General features: G+C 40.5%; 1 protein-coding gene across 1 annotated transcript; it reads right to left on the reverse strand.

The window, feature by feature from the left end:
* Positions 1 to 1,922: 1,922 nt before the first annotated feature.
* ghrb (growth hormone receptor b) lies at positions 1,923 to 20,857 on the reverse strand. The gene is made up of 10 exons (XM_047570337.1): positions 20,735 to 20,857; positions 20,007 to 20,276; positions 15,196 to 15,283; positions 7,944 to 8,067; positions 6,714 to 6,892; positions 5,886 to 6,064; positions 5,632 to 5,776; positions 4,708 to 4,798; positions 4,371 to 4,440; positions 1,923 to 4,014 (listed from the first exon to the last, which is right to left on the reverse strand). Exons 1-10 carry the CDS (start codon positions 20,771 to 20,773, stop codon positions 3,175 to 3,177), a joined length of 2,025 nt encoding a protein of 674 aa, XP_047426293.1. The 5' UTR covers positions 20,774 to 20,857; the 3' UTR covers positions 1,923 to 3,174.
* Positions 20,858 to 23,856: the final 2,999 nt, after the last annotated feature.

Raw genomic sequence — 23,856 nt, forward strand, 5'->3', positions numbered from 1 at the left:
TTATTACTGTCCCTCCTGTTAAAACATAACTGTGGTTTATCACACCTGAGTTCAGTTTGTAGCCACACTCACGCTTGTTCAAGAATAAAGAAAATCACTTCAATAGGACCTACCTAACAAAGTAAAGTAGAACAAAAGATCCTCAAAAGCTTGACATCATGCCAAGATCCAAAGAACTACAGGAACAAATGAGAAAGAAGGTCCTTGAGATAGGTCAGTCTGAAAAAAGTGATAAAGTCATTTCTAAAGCTTTGTGCCTCCAGTGAACCACGGTGACAGTCATTGTCCACAAATAGTGAAAACATGGAACAGTGGTGAATCTTCCCAGGAGTCAACATCCAAAGAACTGCAGGCCTCACTTGTCTCAGAGTCCACCATAAGAAAGAGACTGGGCCAAAACGACCTGCATGGCAGAGTTCAAGACCAAAATGAACATAAAGGCTTGCCTCATTTTTGTCAGAAAACATCTTGATGTTCCAAAGGGAATACACTCTGTGGACTGAAGAGACAAAAGTTGAACTTTTTGGAAGGCGTGTGTCCCATTACCTCTGGTGTAAAAGTAACACAGCATTTCAGAAAAAGAACATCATAGCAACAGTAAAATCTGGTGGTGGCAGTGTGATGGTCTGGGGCTATTTTGCTGCTTCAGGACCAGGAAGACTTGCTATGATAAATGGAACCAAGAATTCAGTTGTCTACAAAAAAAAAAAAAAAAAAAAAAAAAAATCCTGAAGGAGAATGTCCGGCCATCTGTTTGTGACCTCTCACTGAAGACAACTTGGGTTCTGTAGCAGGACAATGATACAAAACACACCAGCAAGTCCACCTCTGAATGGTTAAGGAAAAACTAAATGAAGACTTTGAAGAGGCCCAGTTAAAGTCCTGACCTATTGAGATGCTGTGTCATGACCTTAAAAAGGCAGTTCATGCTGGAAAACCCTCCAATGTGGTTGAATTACAACAATTCTGCAAAGATTGGCTGGCCATAATTCCTCCACAGCGCTGTGAAACACTCATTACAAGTTATCACAAATGCTTGGTTGCAGTTGTTGCTAAAGGTGGCCCAACCGGTTATTGGGTTTAGGGGGTAGTCACTTTTTCACACTGGCCTTTGTAGGTTAGGATTTAGTTTTCCCCGAACAATAATAATACTATTCATCAATACACAGGATGAGATATTATGATCTCTTGTGCCATGATCTGAGGCAAAACTCCTTTAGAAGCCCTGTCCAATTGGAAAACCGACCAGGAGACCAGTGGTCATGAGGAAGTTCTAATTGAATGCTACTCGTTTAGTCTCTGGCAGGCTTGAGACCTTCATGCATACCTCAGGATCATTGCAGTAAACATTTCTGAATGTCACGCAATTTATTAGTGGACCAGTATAATGGGAAAGGCAATGAGAAGCCTAGCCCGGCCATAGGCAAAAAGTAAAGCATGACCAATCTTGAATTTATGGTAAAGAAACATGAGAAAGGGAGTCGTAAATAACTCCCCGTTTTACTGAGTTCTAGATCAAAGCAGCTTCAGCTCAAGAAAGAGAAAGAAAGTATTATTTGTTTTTTTTTCTGACAACTTAGACTTTATTCATCCACAAGGGAAATTGCTTGGACACACTAGCTCAAAGCAATCTTGAGAACCACTAGTAAAAAGAAAAACAGGTGAAGATAAATAATTATAAAATACAGACAGATTGAAAGGAACAAGTTCAGTGATGCATGTCAACTATATATTTTATCCTAAGAGTCTGTGTTATTTATTCTTGCGTGTGAAGTTTATTCACAGAAGTTTGTGTACTGGACAGAGATGCAGGTACTTGTAGGTTTGGCAACGTATTATTTATACAAAAATATTAGTACACTCTTAGAGAAAGTGTGTAAAATGTAAAATTAGCAAGCAATAACAAGACAGACCAAGAAAACTGCATGAAACTTTTTTTTATTGGTCAATACTTTGGCACAATCAAAATGCAACCTACTGAACTGTACTTACTGTAAGTGTAACACTGATGACCACATGACCCGAACTTTGAACTAAAATCCTACATAAACTAACCAGCAATAAATGAAAAGTCCAAACCTTTAACAAACGATGCACTAAAATAAATACTGGCCAAGCATGAGACCAGCATTTTGCTGTCAGCTGTGAAAGAGTTCCAGTTAAATGAGCATAAATGAGGAACGTAGTATGTGATAGCATATCCTTTAACATACGGGTTATGCTGTTCACGCGCTGATACAGATTGAGTATAAAAAACAAACAGACAAAAAAAGGAATTAAAACCTTATGAAAAGCTTAAAAAATGCTGGTTTCATAAAAATTGGGCACATGGTCGCTTATGTTACCCATTGGTTATCACATGGCCCAATTTCATTAACAAAAATATATGTACAAAATATACAATTCCAAATACACACTAATTCAAAGCAGTATTAGTCTGTATTTTAACATTAATACTGAATAAATGACGCGTAATGCAAAAGGTGTCACTCATGGTAACTCATGAGAATGAACTACAGAGCATTTAGCTTAGAGCAACGAACAAGAGGACAAAATTAGCAACTAGATGATGAATAAAGTGGAACATTTCGCAGCTAAAGTCAAGGACTAAATCAACACCAAAAGCACTGTGAATATTGAATACTCACAATACAACACAAATCCAAATGATTCAATGTCTGCTGGATGCATAAGCATATAGGTAGAAAGCCTATATGTTAGATATGTTAGCTGAAACAACGTCATGTTTTCTTGTCCGCTTGCTGTGGTGGGGGAGGGGGGGTATTCTGATTCTTAGAGTCCAAAAACTGATTGAACTGACAGGGTCAGTGATTTCATGAGGAAAACTGTTGCAGACTTGGTTTCTTAAAATGAAAATATTAAGGCAGTTTTCAGTTCCAGCTTTCCTTTTAATAGTTCCCTTTCCACTACTAGAGTAAAATACATTCTTGTGTGTGTCTACTTAACATCCATTCCTCATAACAAACACCCAACCATGTAGACTTGACAGCCCTGTCGCAGGATGCAGTGGAAGTCAGTCAGAGTAGGCAGAGGCAGAAGCAGCATCCCCTAAACTATTTCTGGCGAGCTGACGCACTCCTCTTGGGACGGTGAACCTCCAACACTGCTCTGGCTTTATCCGACAGAATCTCTGATTTTGCACTCTTCACTGATTTATGGTGTGATGCTTCCCAGAAGGTCAGGGGTCAGGTAGCCGTCTGGCGTCGGCATGGGCTTTGGAATTATCAGCTGTGGGGCTGGTGGTGAGTTTGGCATAAGTAAGAGGCTGTTCTGTCTGTCAACACCCTCTACTACGGTGTAGACAGGAGCAGGGGGTAGCGGGGACGTAGTGTTCAGTCCAAGCGACGAAGGTGGCGCAGCACACAGCTCTGCCCCCTTCGGGGAGGGTTCACTAAGGTCCCCTGAAGATAATTTTGGGCAGATTTTGCCGGTGTTGAGCTCTGAGGTGTACTCTATATTATCTGCATTTACCACAAGGAGCTGAAACTCTTTCTTTTCTTTCTCCTTCTCCATCACGTTGGCTTTGTTTCTCTCCCCCTCGGTCTGTTCCTCAGGTGACAGCAGCACCTTGCCGGATGGCTTCACCTCACTCACCTGAGTGTAAAAAGCCTCTCTGCCCGGGTCTACTGCTGGAGGCTCTGTGCTGGTGGAGCTTTGGACCGGTGAGCTCGATTCAGAGGCTGGCGGGCATGACGACTCTTTAATGAGAGTCTGGTTTGGGGTGAGAGGATGGAAAGGCGACGCTTCTGGGTCGCTAGGGAGATCAGGGTCACAGCAGCTGGCACGCCCTGAGTCATCATCTCTGAAGCCAATCGAGACTGGAGAACAGTGGGAGCGGTCCATGAGGCAGTCTGTGTCTTGGTCTGTCAGTCTGTCATTCTGCTCCTCGATGTCCAAGTCGATGAATTCCACCCAGGGGTCGTTGTTGTAGAGCTCCGGCCGCAAATTAGGAGGACCACCCAGGATTGATGTCAACTCACGAAGCTTCCCATTCTGTGGGACAAATAACATAGTATTATATGTACTTATATGTACTGAAGCTGTGGAACGGCACTCAAAGATACTTCTGCCTGGATGCTGCTTGGATTCAGCCTCTGGTAGCTGCAGTTTGGTTCCACACAACATTGTTGTACAATCTTGAATACGCAATGTGAGCTTATTGTCACTTAAGAGACTAAACAGAGATTTAATGCTCGTTAAATGACTAACGCTGCAGCTCGCCCACTACAGTGGATGAGCTCAGCCTATATTGCACTGCCAAGCAAATATTGCTTTGCGGTTTGACGACCTTGTAAAAAAAAAAAAAAAAACATGTCACAGTGTGACATGTGGGCAAATGGAGTGAGTACCTTGAATAGTTCGGGGTCAATTCCTCTTATTTTTGGTCCAGGAACCGGAGGCAAAAGCATAAACATCAACCTTGGGGAGTAACAAAGGGAAGAAGATGTTAAATTTCACATAACCCAAGGAGAGAAAATAAACAAACAAAAGAAAAAACGACAACAAGCTTGATGTCAAACGTCGTTATGAAACCGCAGACATAGAGAATGTTTGGCTTTGAATGATGATGTTTAATGAGCTTTTCAAGGTAACAGCACCCACACAGTGTGTTCATCAATGAGAAGCAGACTTTTCAACGCATTCCAGGTCCATACAGACATCCTGTAAATCCTGTAAAATACTCACTTTTCTTGCTGTGATATGATAACTAACATCAGGATGGCCACTAAACACAAGGCACCAAAGATGAGCAAAGCCGCCACTGGGAATCTTGAAACTGGTGGAAAAGAAGAGCACACAGATTCACATGAACTAAGATGAAAATAAGATGTTACAATGGTATAAAGCATAGACTGTATATAAATATGGTCAACATCTCGCCACTAGTTCGTATTGGCCAAACTGACGCTACTTTCCCGGGGCATAGGGGCAGCGTCATATTGTTACTGAGTCTGCGCTGTACGATCCATATGATTGCAATATCGATGACCGGCCCACATTTCCCCCAGACTCGCTTGCATTTTCATTTAATTAAGACTACGTTCTGCACTACCTCCAATTACAAGGAAATGTTAGATTGTACACGTGTATTTGTTTTGTTTTTTAACAACTCTCGTGGGAGCTCTTTACAGAGCGGCTGGCATGGCAACTCGTAGTCGCCATTATGTCAAATTCTGAACGAAACCAAAAAATTGACACTGGAACTTGCATCAACGTTATATTAACTACATAAAATGACTCAAACCATATTTTTTTTAAAAATGATTTGATGTGTATTTTATTGTTTTAGTTTGGCCAGAGTCCCATCCACTAACATGCAGGAAGTGGTGCTTATGACCTATACTGCAGCTAGTCACCAGGGGGAGCTCTATTTGCTTTGGCTTCACTTGAGGAGCTGCTCTGACATCCATCTTTATACTGTTTATGGTATAAAGTAATTTATACATGAAATTGTGATGGCTTGTACGGTTACAGTTATAGAAACAGCTTTTGTCAGTAATAATTAAAACTTCAGCAGTATTCATGGATTTAAGCAGCTCCAACACATTTTCATACAGCATCTGTAACCTCTCTGCACATATACTCCTGTAAACACTACAGTAAGTATACCTTTAGATGGGATGTAGACAAATACAGAGTCGCTGAAATCCCCAAACTCTTTCCCACCGAGCATTTTGCACCGGACCCGGACCTCGTGATTAACGTTGGTTTCAAGTCCATAAAGACTGCAATGTGTGCTTTTCACAAAGTCCAACTGCGATAAAGACAATAAGGAGAAAACGAGGTTAAAATATCCAGCGGAGTACGTTAATGCAGGTTCTAAGCTGCCTTACGAGGTCTACTTGATTCATGGAGACACCCACCACTTTCCACAGGTCAGAGCCAATGTTGCGGTGCTGCACTTCGTACTGCAGCGTCATCCAGCCCATCTCCACGTCCGCAGACCGTGGAGGCTTCCACCTCAGCATTACGTCGTAGTTAATGTGAGTCACACTCATGTTCAGCAGTGTCCAGTTCAAGCTGACCGGAGGATCTGGTTGAACTGAGCAGGGGACACGGATCATTTTAGAGCAGGCAGAATGAATTCATTTGGGTAAAGAATTTCTCTACAAAACGTCATGGTGATGCAACGTTCCGTTCAACGTGAATGTCTCTACAAGGTTTTTTGCTGATCCATCTATTAGATGGAACGACAGCTCGTAGATATAAGTCAAAGAATATCTGGTGAACATTTCATGCGAATCAACCCAAAAAAAGTAGATGATGTTGCCAGTCCTGTAAATGACCACAGCTTCCTCATGTCTCTGGCCGGTGACACATAGTAAACTGACTAAAATGTGCAGGCTTTTCTGCGAGTCCAACACTAGTGGAACCTTCTGTTCCATAAAAGTTACAGAAGGTAATTAGTACGCTGGGGTAGAACATTGGTATATTTTCTTCACAGTTACTAAAGGCTATTCCTAGCCAGCAAGTGCCAGGATTTGTTTCACTCCACTCTCCTCTGAACCAAGGAGTCCAATCATCCAGTCCTATTAAGTCAGAAGAAACTTCGACACGAAATTCTGCCTAGGGAGGAGCTGTTGGGTTCTTTCTGTGGTTGCAGAATACTGTAATGGCTTGACCTCAATCTGCTAAGTGTCCTGGATTATAAATGTTAGCATGTTGCGCTACCCAGCTAGGCATGAACTCACCTATGTCTTGAACAGAGAAGAGGCTCTCATCATAGATGACGGCTTGATCCCTGGAGCGGAGCTGAACGCTGTAACACGTCCAGATGGACGTGTGGTTCTCGTTGAAAAAGCACTCATTGGGCCTCTCAGTGCTGTAGTGAGGGCACTCTCTCCAATTTTCAGGGGAGGCAGTGACGGGCCTGCGAGGTGGGCGACAGGAAACAGCACTCCATTGAATCTAAAATAATCTACTCAATGAAGCAGTTTTATATACAGATGTGAGAAAGTCAAAGTATTTTTTGCCCGGAGGCATGAATGTGCTCAGGAAATTTCACAGTAATCTGTGAGGTGTAAGAAGCCTGTCAAAGCTAATTTCAAGGAAAACCTACACCTGGCTGTAGAAGATGGAACATCCAGTTCAGTGATGTGCTTTAGATTGCCACAGTCTTGGTGGAGTGTCAGAAAATAATTTGACACACAGTAACAAATAGTTTGTTTTAGTCATTTTCATGCGATTTGTTAGACAAATGACTCCCCTATTAGGTTATTAATTACACAAACACATGCAAAAACTGTAAGGCCGACTATTCGGTCAGCCCTAAGATATTTGTTTTAAAAGTCGCTTGGGTACAACAGTAACCCTGAACTGGACTTTGTCTTGTCAACACAAAGGGAGCAGGTGCACCATATGTAAGATAAGGTTTAGACACAACAGTGCACACATTAGAGGTTTAATGCAGTGAACATGCTCGACCTCGATCAGATCAGAGGCGATGACGTGCCCACACAGAATGTGTCAGCGTTTTCAACTAAAATGCATACCTGGAATCCTGTTTCAGTGATTCAGCTGATACAGAGAAAATAAATACCTCTACGTGCAGTTGGACAGTCATGCAACCAATCAGAGGCACTTTGTTTTAAACAGATTCAATCCCCCTGTGCTCTGATGATATGGATGACCACATCACTGTTACTCTTCACTTCCATCACTGCATATCTTTGCTGGAGCATAATCACTTCCCAACGGGGTGATTCCAGACCAAATTTTCAACCACAATGAAAAAGTGTGGGCAGGGAAGTTCGTCTGGCTTCCAGGCTATTACACACCAACTATTACCCACTCCTTTCTTTGTTGTGAAGGTTTTTTTCTTTCTCTTTGGCAATGATCCAGCCCCTTCCATGTGCTGCCTGAAATTTCCTTGAAAGCAAATAACCTCAGCTGTTAGTCAGAACAAAAATCTGTCTTCTCACTTTATGTTGATGTAGAATATGCGGAGATCTCCCGGCTCTGAGACGTTGTGGAAAGTGCCGACATTCCATCTGCAGTGGAAAGTCTCCATGTTGGCAGAGACACAACCAGTGAGATGAGGGTGGACTGTTGAGAGACAGGGAGAAAGAGGAAAAAAAAAAAAAAATTACACATCTAATCATTTTCTAATTGTTTCTGTTTCTTTTCTGGGTTGACATAAATAATTGCTGCTTTGAAGGATGGATGAGCTTCCCTTCAGTGACAGTGATAATAACTGTAACCTAACTCCAGCGAGCAGCCCCGCCGCAAGGAGAGCACCAGCACTTTCCTGGAAATCATTTTACCGCTCTTAAAGAGAAAGCTGCAGCTGGCGAGTTCACTGCCACCACTGTCGCGGAATAAGTTATTTGCTTTGGCTGTACTCAGAACCGCCCTTGCGCAGAAAAAACCCTGCGGATCCTGTTTTATAGGCCTCAAAATTAAAACCATGTGTCAACCGAGTACATTTCTTCTGTTTTTCTGGCAGCAGACTCGAGAACTGTCCCAATGTGCTGCATGTGTGCGCTGTGTTCACACAGCAAAAGAGACAAAGCAGGCTGTAGTAAACACTCAGTGTGCAATTCAAAAGGCTGAAGCAAACCATTATCTTCTTTCTTTTTGAAGCGGCCTTTGCTGTTAATACAGAATAATTAAGCATGCGTGTTTGGTTTACCTCCCGAAACAATTTAATATAATAACTGCTGTAGAATATTTACCATATTATATATACCATATTTAGTACTAAGGCACAGCTTTTATTCTTTTTATATTTCAAGCGCTACACTTTGCAATAACAGCCATGGAAATGTATTTTGTAGGATCTATGCTTTCTGCTGAATTAACCCCAATCTTGAAGGAGAGTTTTGCATTTAAAAACAACAAACAATTCACTTGTTGCTTGTTCCGTTTAGCCTTGAATGCCCTTTTGTCTTTGTCTCCATTTTTAAGACGGTACTGAAAAATCACTTTAAAACTCAACATCTGTTCCACAGCACATTGTGCAGGGGTTACTCTGGAATGCACAGGAAACAATAACGACTGTTTTCATGAGCCGTCTGGGTGGAAGCTGCTTCAAGTCAAGACTTACTGACACTAACTGACTTTTCGTTTTTCCCACAACACAACTCTCCCACTCATTTGAACTTGTTATGTATGTGTTGATATAAAAAATATGTCCGCTATTATGTAGTTATTGAATTGCAGACTTTAAAGTCTACTTACTATTTCTGGACATCTGAATCTCATCTCATCGTGTGGAAATATTGGGTAAAGATACAGTATGTCTGTTTAATGTTGGTGAGCTGGCACTTTAAACTAGGCTGACGGAGATTTTTTTTTTTTTTTTGCTTTTAGGTAAACACTCTTGATTGTATGATTGGGGGACATCAGCAGCAGTCAGATGACTACATCAGTGTTGCCGAGCAGATCAACAGAAGCCCGGGCTGGCTGAGTACCGAGAACTGTGAGGACAAGATGGCTCCTTCATAGCTCAGAGCGCTCAGAGCAGATGATGAATACCTCTGGCCTGCTTCAGGGAAGGGGAGTTACGGGTTAAAAATAAACCTGTTTACCAGACCCCCGACTCCTCCTCGGAACTGTGTTTAGTCAGGATTAAGAGAAAAATCCATCTGACACTCAGCTATGCTGGGCATCTTTGTGGATCACTTTATAGTAATAAAGGAGGGCAGGTGGGTTGTTTCTTAGCTGCTTGTGTGTCTAACTGGGGTAAAAAAAAAAGAATCTAATTTTACTGTATTGATTTATGTTTTTTGGATGAGAGAATGAGAGAAATGGTGCGCAGTAGAAATACTAGCTAATATATACGATATATGATAAAAATCTGACATTATCACGAGTCCATTACTATAATACTCATATTAAGGGTTAGGGTTACTTCTGCTATACATTTCCCTCGCAAATCAAGGAGTAACGACTGCTGTATAGTAAAACTGGAGCCAAAGTATGGCAATAGTTGCATTTTTTATGTCAGACAGAGTATCATAAAACCCCCTGTTGAAATAGCAGGCTTTGTGGCACGTACAAATGTAACAGAAACACATCAATTTAAACATGACACACAATGCAGTTCGTGTCTTAACCTGAAGTGACTCTGAGCTCCACACAAATCCGATATTAACCAAAAACGTGTTTTGTGATTTCCCTGTGACCTTTGGTCATCTTATCAGTTCATTCCCGAGTACCCATGAATGTTTCTGCCAAATATGAAGAAACTGCTTTGAGGTGTTCCTGTGCTGGCAGAGGGACAAACATTGGGCCATTGGGCTGGATTTCGTTACTGTATTCACACAGGTGCTCTGACATATATTATTCAGTTGGCGTTCATCTATTTTCATTACACATACAGATACAGATAGTGTCACATAAATAAATGTATCAGTATCACGTAACCATAAACTAAAGCTTAGAAAAGGAAAACACTGTCAGTCCTCTACATTTGTTTATCACAAATTCCATTTGATCTGATCTGTATCGCCACACAGCAACGTTTTGAGGACCTGATTCACTGCACGATTGTTTACCTCTGCACACATTGGTAGGTGGCCGGGGCGGATGGTGGGCGTACAAAACGCAGGACTGACAGCAGAGGGTCGACTGTACTGATCTGCGACTCGTCTCCATCGTTACACAATTAGCAACGTGGGCACCTTTACATGCTACGATAAAAATGAATGTTGATTACTGAGAATTAAATGTTTATTTGTTTGACTGGTTAATTAAAAAAAGAGAGAAATCCTGTTTTAACCTGTTCGTCCAAAAATTGTACGATGGAATATTGAGGTCTGGAAACGTGGCACATATAGATTAAAGCCCATAGCACTGCCGGGTCCATCGGAGCAGAAAACATGGTTAGATCTCCTTTCTAGCTGACAGGCTTCATTTTTTGCTCTTGCATGTCAAAGTAAGTGCTACTGTGTTTGCTAAGCAGCCGCCAAGCAGAGTTCAACCCTGGTGTAAGCAAACATCTGCAGCGTACTGAAGACATGCACCAGAGCCACAAAATACACAATTTCCAAGATGGTATTATTAATTTACAATGTATTTGTATACAACAGGAGTGCTCTGGCTGATCTTCCACAAGCCTCCAGTGTAAACATGTTTACGCCATAATTTTTCACTGAGTGCTACTGACAGTCTATTTTAAGGTTAAACAAAACATCCCCACCAAATCTGTTTGGATAGGCTGAGATGTGCTTCCTTTTAGCTGTGATTTTGAAGGGAACAGGAAATAGCAGCTACGATTAATTTCCTTTAAAGGACAAAGTCATGCCCTGAGCAGATGCCATAAATTATTAGCTAGAGCAGAACTTATTGTCACACTTTGTTTATACAACCTCTTCATGATAATTAGAGTGTGCTTTTCCCATTATTGCATCTATTAGCATCTGTACAGTGTGTTAGCATGAAGCCTTCATTAATTTCTTTCCTGTGGCTAAACAAGGCAAATGGTTATTTAGAGGGTCACATGGTCAGACATCAATGAGTGTACTCTCGGGGGAAAATGGCATCCTCTGCATTTAGAAAAGTCATTTCCTTCCTTGGCTAAGAGCCACGCTGCTGTCATCAGTGATTATAGTTCAGAACCTTTTACTAACCTAACCTGCTATATAGGCAGAACACGAATAGAAAAAAAGCGTGCCGTATGTGCCTAACTGCACAGAGAACCTCTCAAGACGAGAAACACAATTCCATTAACAGCCAATGTCCTGACACCCATACAGTTGTGCTCAGGTAGGAAGCAGGAAAAGCCACGTGCTCACCCATACAGAGACCATTCAGTCCCTAGCACCTCCGGCAGTTGTTGTTTCACTAAGGATGGGAAGTGACATTATTTGGGGCCATCTGAATTCTAAAAAAAGACCAGTTCATTTTCCAATAAGCCGTCCAGCTTGAATGTTTGTACCCTGTGATCTGTCCCACAGGACTGGTGCCAGTGACAAAATGAGGGCACTTTCACTAGGCAATAAATGCCCATTATGTGCTCGCAGTGCGTATGGTGAAGGCATGGCACATTCAAAAAAACAACAACAACAAAAAAAAAAACAGTTATGTGTGTTTGGGTTAGTATGAGGGCTGTCAAAATGTTAATAATGCAATAACAGAAACCTTAAGAAGTGCTGAACGCAGCAGTAACGCCGTGGAAAGTGAGTGGAATCTGTAGAATATAATTTCACCCTTGGGAGGGAAGCAATGTGAAGGAAGCAGACAAGTCTGAGTAAGAAAAACTTGCAAACTATCTCTTCAAGTTAAATTTCAAACGGATTTTAAAAGAGGTGAAATTAATTATTAATTATTAAGGTGTGAATCATGCATTGATACACGTTATCTACAAAAAAAAAATCATTATTTGAATGTACTGAAAGCCCTAGTTAATGTGCTTTGCTAATCATGGTGAAAATAATTAACGTGTGGGTAACACTAAGCTTGATTTCTGAGGAACTCATCAACCCTGATCTCCCATGACCAAAAGTCATTTGACCTCCTTCCTCTCATCAGTGCGAGCACTTGACATTGCTGGCACAATGACACTACAAACAGTGCTGATAAAGAGAGGCTGCCATATCATTTTGTCACACTGTAATTGTTATATGGCAGAGACATAACAGAAAGTACAAGGCCTCAGACACTACCGTCTCTCGGCTGAAACGCCAATAAAACACAAGAGCTGCTATAAAATACTAAGGAATGCACTGATTCTGTGCCGATACTGATGTTTAGAATAACAATTTGGCCTTATGTTTACATGTACCTCTACTTTTAATTGGAACAGACGTTTACAGATGTGTGACACGCGCAGGTCGATGAAAACATCCCGTGTCTGATCTCTCGTCTAATCAGTAAAGTAGCTGCTATTGTTTTTACGCTTTCATTATTGAAGCAACAGCTTGATTCAGAAAGTTCATATCCACTTTTGCTATTGTGCCTTATAGTAGCTGGTCTACAAGGTTTTGCAGTGGTTCTGAATTTGTTCCCCACTTCAGTCTATCCTGGCTTCAATTCATTTGTGATGGACCTTTTTAAATAGTTCAACATTTCCATTTTTTCGTCCGTCTAAGCGTGGGATAATGTCTAGTTGTTATTAAAAACAAGCTCTCTGTGGAGCCGCAGACCAGTTGAGGAAATGTCACTGTGCATTTACATCAAGACATTTTGTCTTAGTTCACTGTCCATGTTTTATTTAGTTCCAAATTGTGAGCAGTTATTGAGCTCCCGTGACAAGCAAAGGCTTAATTTAATTTAATTTAATTTGTACGTCCGCCTTCTGGCACTTTTTTTTTTCAAAGCTTGGGTTTTGGATCGTTGAATAAAACAAGGGATTTAATGAAATTATTCTGGGATGAAGTGAAGGAGCGGATCCTTTTTTATTCTTGACCAAATAATTAATTTAACAATCAAAGAATTAATTAATTAATTAATTAACTTTCACCGACCCAGTTCTTCAGATTCAGTCAGTGGTCACAGCATGTACACTCAATACTACCGCTTCAACATCACTGGACTGGGTCTTAGGTCAACTCACACCTCAGCTACTTTTATTCCTTGCCCTTTACATTTATACTTGGACGACTGTGGCCTGTTCCTCTCAGCACATTTCCTTGAACTAAGACTGGTGTGATTTAACCACAGTACATGCTTATACTTAACCACAGATCCATTCACTGGTGACACTTGAAAGCCAACACCCTTTAGCCTTCTGTATTAGTTTTAGAAATCTAAAGAATCTTATTAATTCCTGTCAAAACTGCACTTTTCGGACAGTTTATGTCACACAGACGTCAACAAGTTGGCAGTATTATTCCTCATGGTCTTTAATAGTAAATGGCTCTATTTGTACAGTGCTTTTCTACTTAATTGTACATAAGGCTCTGTCATAGAAAAACCGGAAGGGTGTAACCAACAACCAACATCTTTAATAATGTCTAGGTTAGTTGTGTTAAAATGTCAAAAAGAAAACACTAAGGCTCAAGCTAATTTATTGTAATTGGTACTTTTTGTCTGGTGACGAAAATGCAATTCGACGGAAACCTGCGGAATACAGCAAATACTAACATTTCAAAACGAAAAAATATAGATCACTTGACAAACCTGGTGTTGATTCATTTAATCGGACACTAACTTATCAAATTTGTCGTTACTGGGGGAAATAATGAAACGAGCCACGTACAAAGTGGGTCTACTGGTTCAATTCTGTTTTTGTCCAAGGCCTTCAAAAGAAGAAATTCAAGCTATGGCTATAAATCTTTGTAGAGCCGAGGGAAGTCACAGATTCAAGTGATGATTCCCGGAAGAGTCCTTGCTGGTAACACACTGAGATCATTAGCAGATTTAGTTTGTATTCGTTCTTGGGTTACGTGTATTTATTTCTCCCACAAGGCGAGCGGCAATTCACCCTGTGACACCGGACCAATGCGACTCACTCAACAGAACCTGAGATGGAGGCAGCGATTCAGAAATGTGCGGAGCATTAAAAGCTGGCAAACTTACCACCAACTCTGCATGCAAAAATACAAAGAACAAGCTGTTGGCTCTCACTCATATTTTTACTGGAAAGGGAAAATTTCCTGTCAAAACACATAAGTACATGAAAAAAGAAGAATATGTTCTCCGTCCTCAACACCCCTGCTACCTCCATGAGGGTGTTATGTAACAGGACAAAGCACCGGATGTCTGTGTGAGTGACCTAAATGGTCAATCCACATCCACTTTACCAGTGGATAAAATACAACCAATGCATGCAAATACACATCCTTTCCACAGTCATTGGGGGGTATTTTGCCGAAAGCCAGGCCCCTACATACTAAACAGCTTCCCATTGTTCAGCAGTGGAGTGTTTTCTCCTGTCCAGAATTCCTGGGAAGCCACTTCACTAGAAATCCACTGGCTGTTCACCCTGGGTCTCTGTGGAGGGCTTCGCTGTTGTGCAACACGTTGCATGTTTTTTTGTTTGTTTTTTTCTGAATGCGTTAGATGCACAGCGGGTTGGAATTGTCCCATGGCCATTTAAAAGATTTATCTGAAATGTTGCGCAATTTTCACCCCAAACCAAACTCATCACTATTAATGCCATGTAGTAGAGCTCCCAAAGAACATAACTCAGCATGTGCTTTACAGCTGTGACCGTTTCAAAGCTGGTTCAAGTCTTCCAATTACTACAATAAAGAAAGATGTTTACCAAGTGCATGTTCAGAAGCTTACCTCGCCCAGCGCCTGATTCCAGCGCTGAAGAACCGAGGATGTGGAGGAAGAAGAGCAGCATGGTGAGAGCCGCAGCCATGGTGTTGCGCTGTGAAGAAAACATGTGGCTAATGTTAGTGTCTCACAGCAGTCCACCCACCTGAACACAACCCAAGTAGGCCCAGCCCCCCAAGTGCCATTAAACGGGGACGCTCCAATCGCTCCCTTCCTAAAGAGAGGAAGGGTTAAGTAAGCCCATGAATAAAGTATACGGAGCTAGGGGTGGATTTAGAAAAAAATATAACCAAATTACAACAATTGTAATATATATTTGCTCTTTAAAAACTTATATATTAAGTTATTCTACGGTACATCCTAACATTTGGTTAGGGTTAGTGTTCTGTTTCCACGGTTTTACATGTTCTAAGCAGTAGTGTAGAGTAATATGCTAAAAAAATAATAACTGTTTTAGTGCTTTAAGACATTTAAGATGTCTGACGTTTTGGTTTATTAACCTTTTTCAGACTTCAACATATATCTGACTTCAGCCTATAGACTTGGACTGACAGGGTTTTTAGGATGTTGAATTTTTAATATTTGGACTAAAATTTCTTCTGCTTTCCTTTACAACCACTTTCATTTTCTTTCATTTATTTTTATCCTTCAGTTCTCCAGGGAAAAAAAAACACTTTATCTGTCAAGGTTACGAGTGACCACTGGAACTACCGTGTTAGCGTGGGAAGAAAAGAATAGCTTCCCAGTTGTGCATCCTTAGCCAGAGCTAAGGCAGGAATTTGCCAATATGTCTGTGGCGGCAAGACTGTGGTGATTGTAAAACAGAACAATTCTAATAATTTGATGTAACAACTGTGCTAAACACCACGTCACTGCGCAGTGGAATGTTAGCAGTGACTGTCTGGCTAGCTAGCCAAGGTCGTTACATAATGCTAGCTTGTGATAATTGGAAGCAGCACAAAGTTGGAAATCACTTTCGACCACTGAATCTTCTTTCCAACCCAAACTCCCCAAAGTAAAACAAATTAAGTTAAATTTTTAGAAAGATCCCAATGCTTAAGTCAAATGCACTAGCAGAAACTCTGCATAATTTACGGGCAGTTGACGATGTTTTCAGTGATGCAGTGGACTTTTTATGACTTGGCATTTAGTCAATCAAACGAGCAGCTGGTCAACACTTGAACGTGCAGATATTCTTGAAGACGTTTCACCGCTCATCCAAGTTGAACCACGTTTTGGGGAAAGTGAAGTGGAGCAGAGGGTTTTGATAGAAGTGAGTATTCACAGGATCAATTCTTCCCCGATGATGTTTGATGTTTCGAAACAGTAAACTGTTTTGTATGGAACGTGACTGGTGCTGGCTTCCAGACAACACTTGTGAAATACATCCCTACTACGTTCTGGGCCTTATCTAGATCTTGTTTACTGACAATTCATATTATTTATAGTATTGTGTCTTGCAATGCACAAGGCATTCCAACGCAGAACCCATTTTGATTTTTCATGATTTTTCAGGCTGATCTGTAATTCAGAATATCTTTACAAATACTTCATCGTGTTTTAGGATGTAACTGGAACTACATCATTACTATGATAAGAGCAGCAATGTCATATTTTTAGAGTTTAATAACAACTTAGCGCTTGTCTCTATGTTAAATCATGAGCATTTCAGAGACTATAAATTCTTGTATATCTCACCGAACCAGTTAACACGACATGTGCTCAGGCTCCACTTCAGCAAACAGTAACCGATAGATTAAGAACACATGTCCCTGCCCTGCCTTTTGCAAATCGTGTAATATTTACAGACATTTTTTTCAGCCTTCTTAAACATTATGTAAGACTTAACAATCTCAGTTAAAGATTGTTTTTATTTGATTGATATCATCCCATAGACTACCAAACAGTATCAAATGTGCGTCCCCAACTTGAAAATAATGATTTTTTTGAGAGACCAACCACAGTTCAACTAAATATAATGAGATATGATGATCTACAAATGTTCTTCTGTTTATACATATACAACTGCACGCCTTTAATTATGAATACTTTTTTTTCTTTTTTTCTGTTCATGATTACTGAGGCTGACTCATTTGATGTCCTCTGATTCACTTCATTTCCACAGCTCTTCGTTGGTGCAGCATAGTCATCTGCTATTAGCAAGCTGACGGCATTGCAGGCTTTTTGTGTGAATGCAGCCAAATGGCATTCTTCTGAGGTATTTTCTGTACTCTATACTGTGTGTGCATACACACAGGCTTGGGGCTTCAGTAGAGCAGCGGAAGTCGCCTACCCATTGTGCAATATTTGACACTTGATATTTACTATTTGTCATTTAATTAGTTAAGAGTTTATTGTATATTGTACCTTGCCTATTCTATTTTTTATTTCTAATTCTTGTATATAGCTGCTGGAAATATAATTTCCCGGAGGGAGTCATCCCAAAGAATCAATAAAGTTGAGCCTAAGTCTTTTTATATACACATGAGACGTGTAGAAAATAGGAGAGAGACCGAGACAACAAAACTGATCACTAGGTTTTGGTGCCGAGTCCTCACCTCAAAACCCGGACCCTGTTATTGGTCGGGGGCTACAAACCCACCATCCCAACAGCTGCAGCCCAGACTTGGCCTGAACATAGCAAACTAAGAAGAAAATAATACAGTTAAAGACGACCACAAGGCCTCTGCAGATGCGCACTTCTCGTGGGTTATTAGTGACAGCTGAAAATCTACCCATATGTCATGTGTATATGTCATGTGCTTACGCAGATTCCACGCATCTGTATCGAATTGTTGAACATTCTTATAATTGTCAAGAAAAGACGAAAAAGAGAACTGGGTTTAAAAAATTGCATTTCAAGGTGAAACAATCTTACGACAAAAGACTGATTAACCAATATTCACATTGTCTCTAGTATCTACTGTATATTGGCATCAGGCATCAGTCTAAATTTAATTATTATTATTATCATTATTTATCATTGTTATTTTCTTTCCATTTCCATTGAAAACAGGTCGTTTTGTTTTTACTCTGGTATGATCATGCTGGTCCTGTGAGATAGACCAAACTACACTTGCAGCTGCAGAAAGCACATATAGTAGTCTGTTTAGATAAACTCATGGGAACTCCAGAGACAAGGTCAACAAGGTCCATCAACAACACACATACATTTCATCTTCACTTCTTAAGCATTTTTAAATCAACTGGGGGTTAGGCGTTGTCGGGCAATACAAAGACGGTGACGCCCAGAGCCACAACACTGAGCTTCAAAACCAGTCTCCACGAATCCTGTGGGTGACTTTACTGAGGGTTTGTTCATATATTTTCAGCTCGGTTTGCTTGTGCTGGGGTGGACACAACTATAGACCACCACCCTTTCAAACTGCTCTTAGCTCAGTTGGCTTGTTCCAGAACAGAGCATGATTCCTGTGTTCACGCAAGCCCAAGCGAACCAACCTGGCAGGGAAATGTTCCCGGCTACAATGGCCTACATTGACTGGATTGCAACCACTTCCCGTAGCAGTTAGTGTGAACCCATGAAGGACGGATATGACTACCCTTATAATTATATAACCAAGGAAGCTACCATGCATCTTTCGAAGAGAAACTGTTGAGTGTGCCATAGTGTGCGGTAGCCAGGCAGCCTCCCAACTTGTTTATAATTATGCAGCCAAGCAATTTACCTGATGCATCTTTTAACTGATGCATCCAATAGATCAGACAGTGTTGTCTGGCAGCACCCAGACGTTTTCTAAGTGTCCAGTTTAGATGCTCAATCTGTTGTTCATATACAGAAGACTGACACATAAATCACAGAACAGTGGACACACACGTCCATAGGGTTGTTGTTGGAGCATGATCGTACCCAACGGAGATGTTCCAGCCCAACTCTCTTCCACATAATAAGTATGCAGGGAAGTTGGCCAGGCTTCCAGGCTATACAGTAACAACATCGGAACAACACGTCTTCACTGCAGTCCCATACTCCTTCTCCTTTTATAGTCTCTCTCCACTCCACCAGCTAGTGGATAAGTTATTTTGGAGCTTTAAAGAACTGATGTGTGGACATGTAGCCAAAGCAACACTTAAGAGTATAAAATGATATCATATTCTGTATATGTAGCTTACAAAGTAAACTACTGCAATGCATCATTGGAGTTAATATCCTTAGCTATTGGTAACTAAGAGCCACCAGGCAACTATGTATGAGACACCGCAGCTAAAGGTTGTATATGTTTTATTTTGAAGGCTAAGTCAACTAATTATTCTCTTGACTAACTGATTATTTGACAATTATGCGGTAATTACCTAATTTCCCTTCGGGGATGAATAAAGTAATCTATCTATCTATCTATCTATCTATCTATCTATCTATCTATCTATCTATCTATCTATCTAACTATCTATCTATCTAAATGGCACTGGAAATTACTTTTTTTTTTTACCTCAAACTGAAGTTCTTTGCCCTGTCCTTATATATCTATATGCATTCAGGACTACAGATTTATTTTTTTTTTTCCAGTTTAAATTCCTGTCTTACAAACTGCGGTGAAATATATTTTCCTTTAAAAAATGGTTTGAGTATAAGTTGTTTACACAGCTCCGACCGGTTAACCTCTACTTGTTATCTCTGATTAGGCAAGATTCACGGAGAACAGAAATTTAAAAAGACAAACTCAAAGACGCGATCCCAACATGAAGAAGCTGTCCGCCTGTATATGTAAGGCGAGATTTGCATATATGGTTACCAGCTGACACCCCGGCAGCGTTATTCCAGCCCGGTAAACAGACATAAACATCCAGAAGTAACTCACCGCTGCAGGGAAGGGAACGGTGGTCTTTCTCCACGGCTCGGAACTCTCACTGGATCCACGGGTAGGACAACACAACAACACTACGCGAGTAGTCCCTCGGAGGCGAACACTGTGCGCACTGCTGGCCAGCTGTGAATCGGTTTCGAAGAAAGCTGCATGCGCTGGAAACGCTGTCGAAGAAAGCCTATCTCCCACGCTGCTTGACTGCGTGTTTGTCTGAGGCTGAGTGGGGAACAGCATGTTGTTGAGAGGCGGAGAGTGAGGCGCCATCTGTTGGACAAAGTGAGGTTACAAGTATTGACGCTCAGTGAATTGACACCACTAGGCCATTAAAATGAAGCATGATTTAACCTCTAACCAGACCAGAGCTGTTGTTTGGTATGCATTTTTAATTTAAACAAGGAAAAAAAGGTCCTCATATGCTCATATGTGGACACGGGGATCGTTTCAATGTATAATACAATAAAGTCTCCAGTGTGTAACGAATTATAAAAATATTTATTTAAATTCCATAACACTGCCGAACAAAAACAAGATCGCAAACAATGAAGCCCAAGCTTCCTCAAACAAGTAGGCTAACTAAGTAGGCTAACTGCTAATTAACTTAGAGACACTGTAGCTCGTTACTCTTGAATTTTTTAAATTTGCGTGACATATCTATTATATAACTAGAAAAGCTAATACGCATAACAAGACAAGGTTCAACAGTAGAATTTGAGGTTTTGTACCTTGTAAATTTTTGTCTTCAGCACTTTTGCCGCCATCATGTTTCTACGCCGACTACCCTTTGCTACCACTAGATAGCAGAATAAGCCACAACGTCCAGAGCCATATATTAGAGAGCGTCTGGCCAACTAGGGAATGGAACGTCTGATCTATCCCGCTATGCTGATTGGGTCTGAGCTGGTCACGTGTGTAATGGGCGCCATGTTAGGTACATCAAAACTATTCTTGCCCTATATGTTATGCGTGAGCCTCCACCCTACTTATGATTCCATAAGCCAGCCAGCTCCTGTAATATGACAACCATCATCATAGTTGTACACACCTGTGTTCTTGTTTATTCCTGTTACAGTAACTTTATAAGGACACTGTATACCTGCCAAGAGTCCCTACAGTGAATACTCTGAATGCTGGCTCTGTGCATTCCTCATTCCTTTAATCCATTCTCAATCTACCCCATCCCTCATGTAACTTAGTATCATGTTTGTGTCTTGTTTGAGTCTTGTTTTGTCAGCTTTAAATGCTAATTTTTCCTTGACACTGTCTTCCTTGTGCTTGTTCTGGGGGTTTCAGGCTAGGTTCTGCAAAAGTGTGTTGAGATAATTTGGATTTTTACTAAGGCTTCACACTCGAACACAACTCAATATATTTAAAAGTTGGCATGAAGTTGCAGTACAACAAATACTAGAATAGATGGGAATAGGCATTTGAATTTATAAGTTAGTTTTGTCACAACCGTGTGCAATTAGAATTAGCTCCATGTGTACATGTATTTTTTCCATTGGCACCAAAATGATGACCTACGGCAATTAGGTCAGATTGCCTCAGTTTGGGATAAAATAAAGTTTTCATCAAATGAGAATTGCATTATGCTATGTTAAGTGTATAGTCTCATGTCAATAAAATGCAGAAAGGAATATGTCCAGCCACATAAACAGTCACATGAATGCAACTGATCTACTGCTCACTGCCTGTGTGCGTGTAATGGAATGTCCTCCTGCCGCAGTTTCAGAGTAGCATTTTCAAACGTGTGGAGTCATATTTCAGTGCTTCTGTAACAAGTTGTTTTTGTACTGTGTCATCACAAAACCCCTAACACCCTACGGACCACCCTGTCAGTCCTCACATGCTTGTCATAGCTCACACAGAGAGACAGAGCCGAGGGGACAGAAGCCAGAAAGTGAGAAACAACTTCAAGTTACCGTTTAACTTGCTGTATGTCTTAAATCTGCAATTGCTAATATAGGTTCTTGGGGGCGGCATAATCAAAGTTAACACAACATTTACAAACGTTTTCCTTAGATAATTCCACGGAGTATAAACAAATAATACAGTCTATAGTTTATATGTGTTTTTTATTAGATCTCACACAAGGCTAATATCGAGTCGTCCTGTTTAACTTGCCGCACAACTTAAATATGCAATTACTAATATTGGCCTTTGGGGGGCAGCAATGTCCAAGCGAACACAACATTTACAGCTTATCACTTAACTTAGATGATTACAGGGAGCGTAAATAAATTATATGTACGGTCAGTTGCTAATATTACCCGTTGGGGGCAGCATAATCAAAATGAACACAACATTTCCAATTTATTAATTTACTCAGATTATTCGCATAGTGCATATAAATGAAAAATGCAGGGAATGCACAGTCTATGGTTGATATGTGAAACTTATTACTTTATACATCCAGCTGATACTGCGCAGCCATGGGTATAGTCTAGATTTTTCATTGGTTCGGTTTTCTATTAGGCTAATATCTGAAAAAGTTTTGAACGTTCCTTTATCTGTCAATCTAGCTAAATAACCTTTTTTGTATGTCTAAAAGTTTCAGTGTAGTTTGTTTCGACAAACTCAGTGCATGCTGGTATAATAGAGAATATGTAGTATAACTCTTCAGTGAAAACATGTGCCCAGAAAAAATAAAATACAGGTTTTTAAACCAACAGTTTGTCTTTTGTGTTAATGTTTCTGGAATTCTGTATCTGATTTATAAAACACTTATGTGATTACATTAATCTTGTTCTTGATGTTTTTGAGCCATTGCAGACAGAAACAATTAAGTGTCAAGAGTGAAGTGTCTGCATTCAAAACTAAATTGGAACAGTGGGCATGGTGATTGGAGCATATTGGACAACATACTCATCTTTACCTGGGGTTTTTGGTGGGACTGGACTGGACGGGCCTGATGCTTGACTGTCCTTGTACCAGCTGATGTGCAGATGACATCGTTGTTGAAGGAATTGCTCTGTTACTTCCAGTCGCAAAAGCCCTAAAAATATGAAAAAGGAATTTGTCTGTGAACCAGCTGTGTCATCCATGTCAGTGCATAAAAAATAGCCCCTGGAGTTTGTAAATGCCAGCTGAAGAGTTTATTTCCCATAAAAAGATCTCTGGCAAATCTCAAAAAGTCAAGGCTGAATATCCAGATAAAATCAGGAGAGCAGTGAGAACGTAGTGTTCACTAATGTTCCTGTTTGTTTTGTAAATAACTATGACTATGACTTTGACTAAAACTATGACACACTGCTAGCTGGCTATAATCCAGTCAGACCACTGTCATCATTTGTTTTTTTACTGGACGAGATCCAGACGTGAAGAACTTTTAGTCACTTTGGTCAAGATGGAGTGAGAATAGAATTTTGAAGTATTTTCTAAAATTGAGACTAACAATGTGGTAGGAAGTGGAAAGAATGAAAAGATAAAGGGAAAGGGAAGAAGATCAGTTGACTGGACATTTTCCTCTAGAACTGAGTATACAACCATCAAACAAAGCAACAAAAGATTTAGTTCTTTTAGTGAGTCTGTTTATAACATGCATGCTGACATAACAAATGCCCTTACCTATGAATACAAGTAAGTTATATCCACATGCATTTTGTGTGAAAAACAGACAACTGTATGGGGATATGGACTAGATTGATTTGTTTAACCTTTTGGCCAAATCATTTGACTTCTTGGATAAACAGTGGTGGCGCAACAGCAGTGAGGCCCCTCTGACATTAAAAAAATAGCAACAAACAAAACCGACTACATTATGTTTCTGGTTGTACCAAAGCAGAGCAGATTATCGCATTTTTTACTGGAAACAATTGTGTTGTTGAAAACTTAACACGTAACCCAG

The sequence above is a fragment of the Mugil cephalus genome, chromosome 19 (assembly GCF_022458985.1).
Source record: "Mugil cephalus isolate CIBA_MC_2020 chromosome 19, CIBA_Mcephalus_1.1, whole genome shotgun sequence".
Lineage (NCBI taxonomy): Eukaryota > Metazoa > Chordata > Actinopteri > Mugiliformes > Mugilidae > Mugil > Mugil cephalus.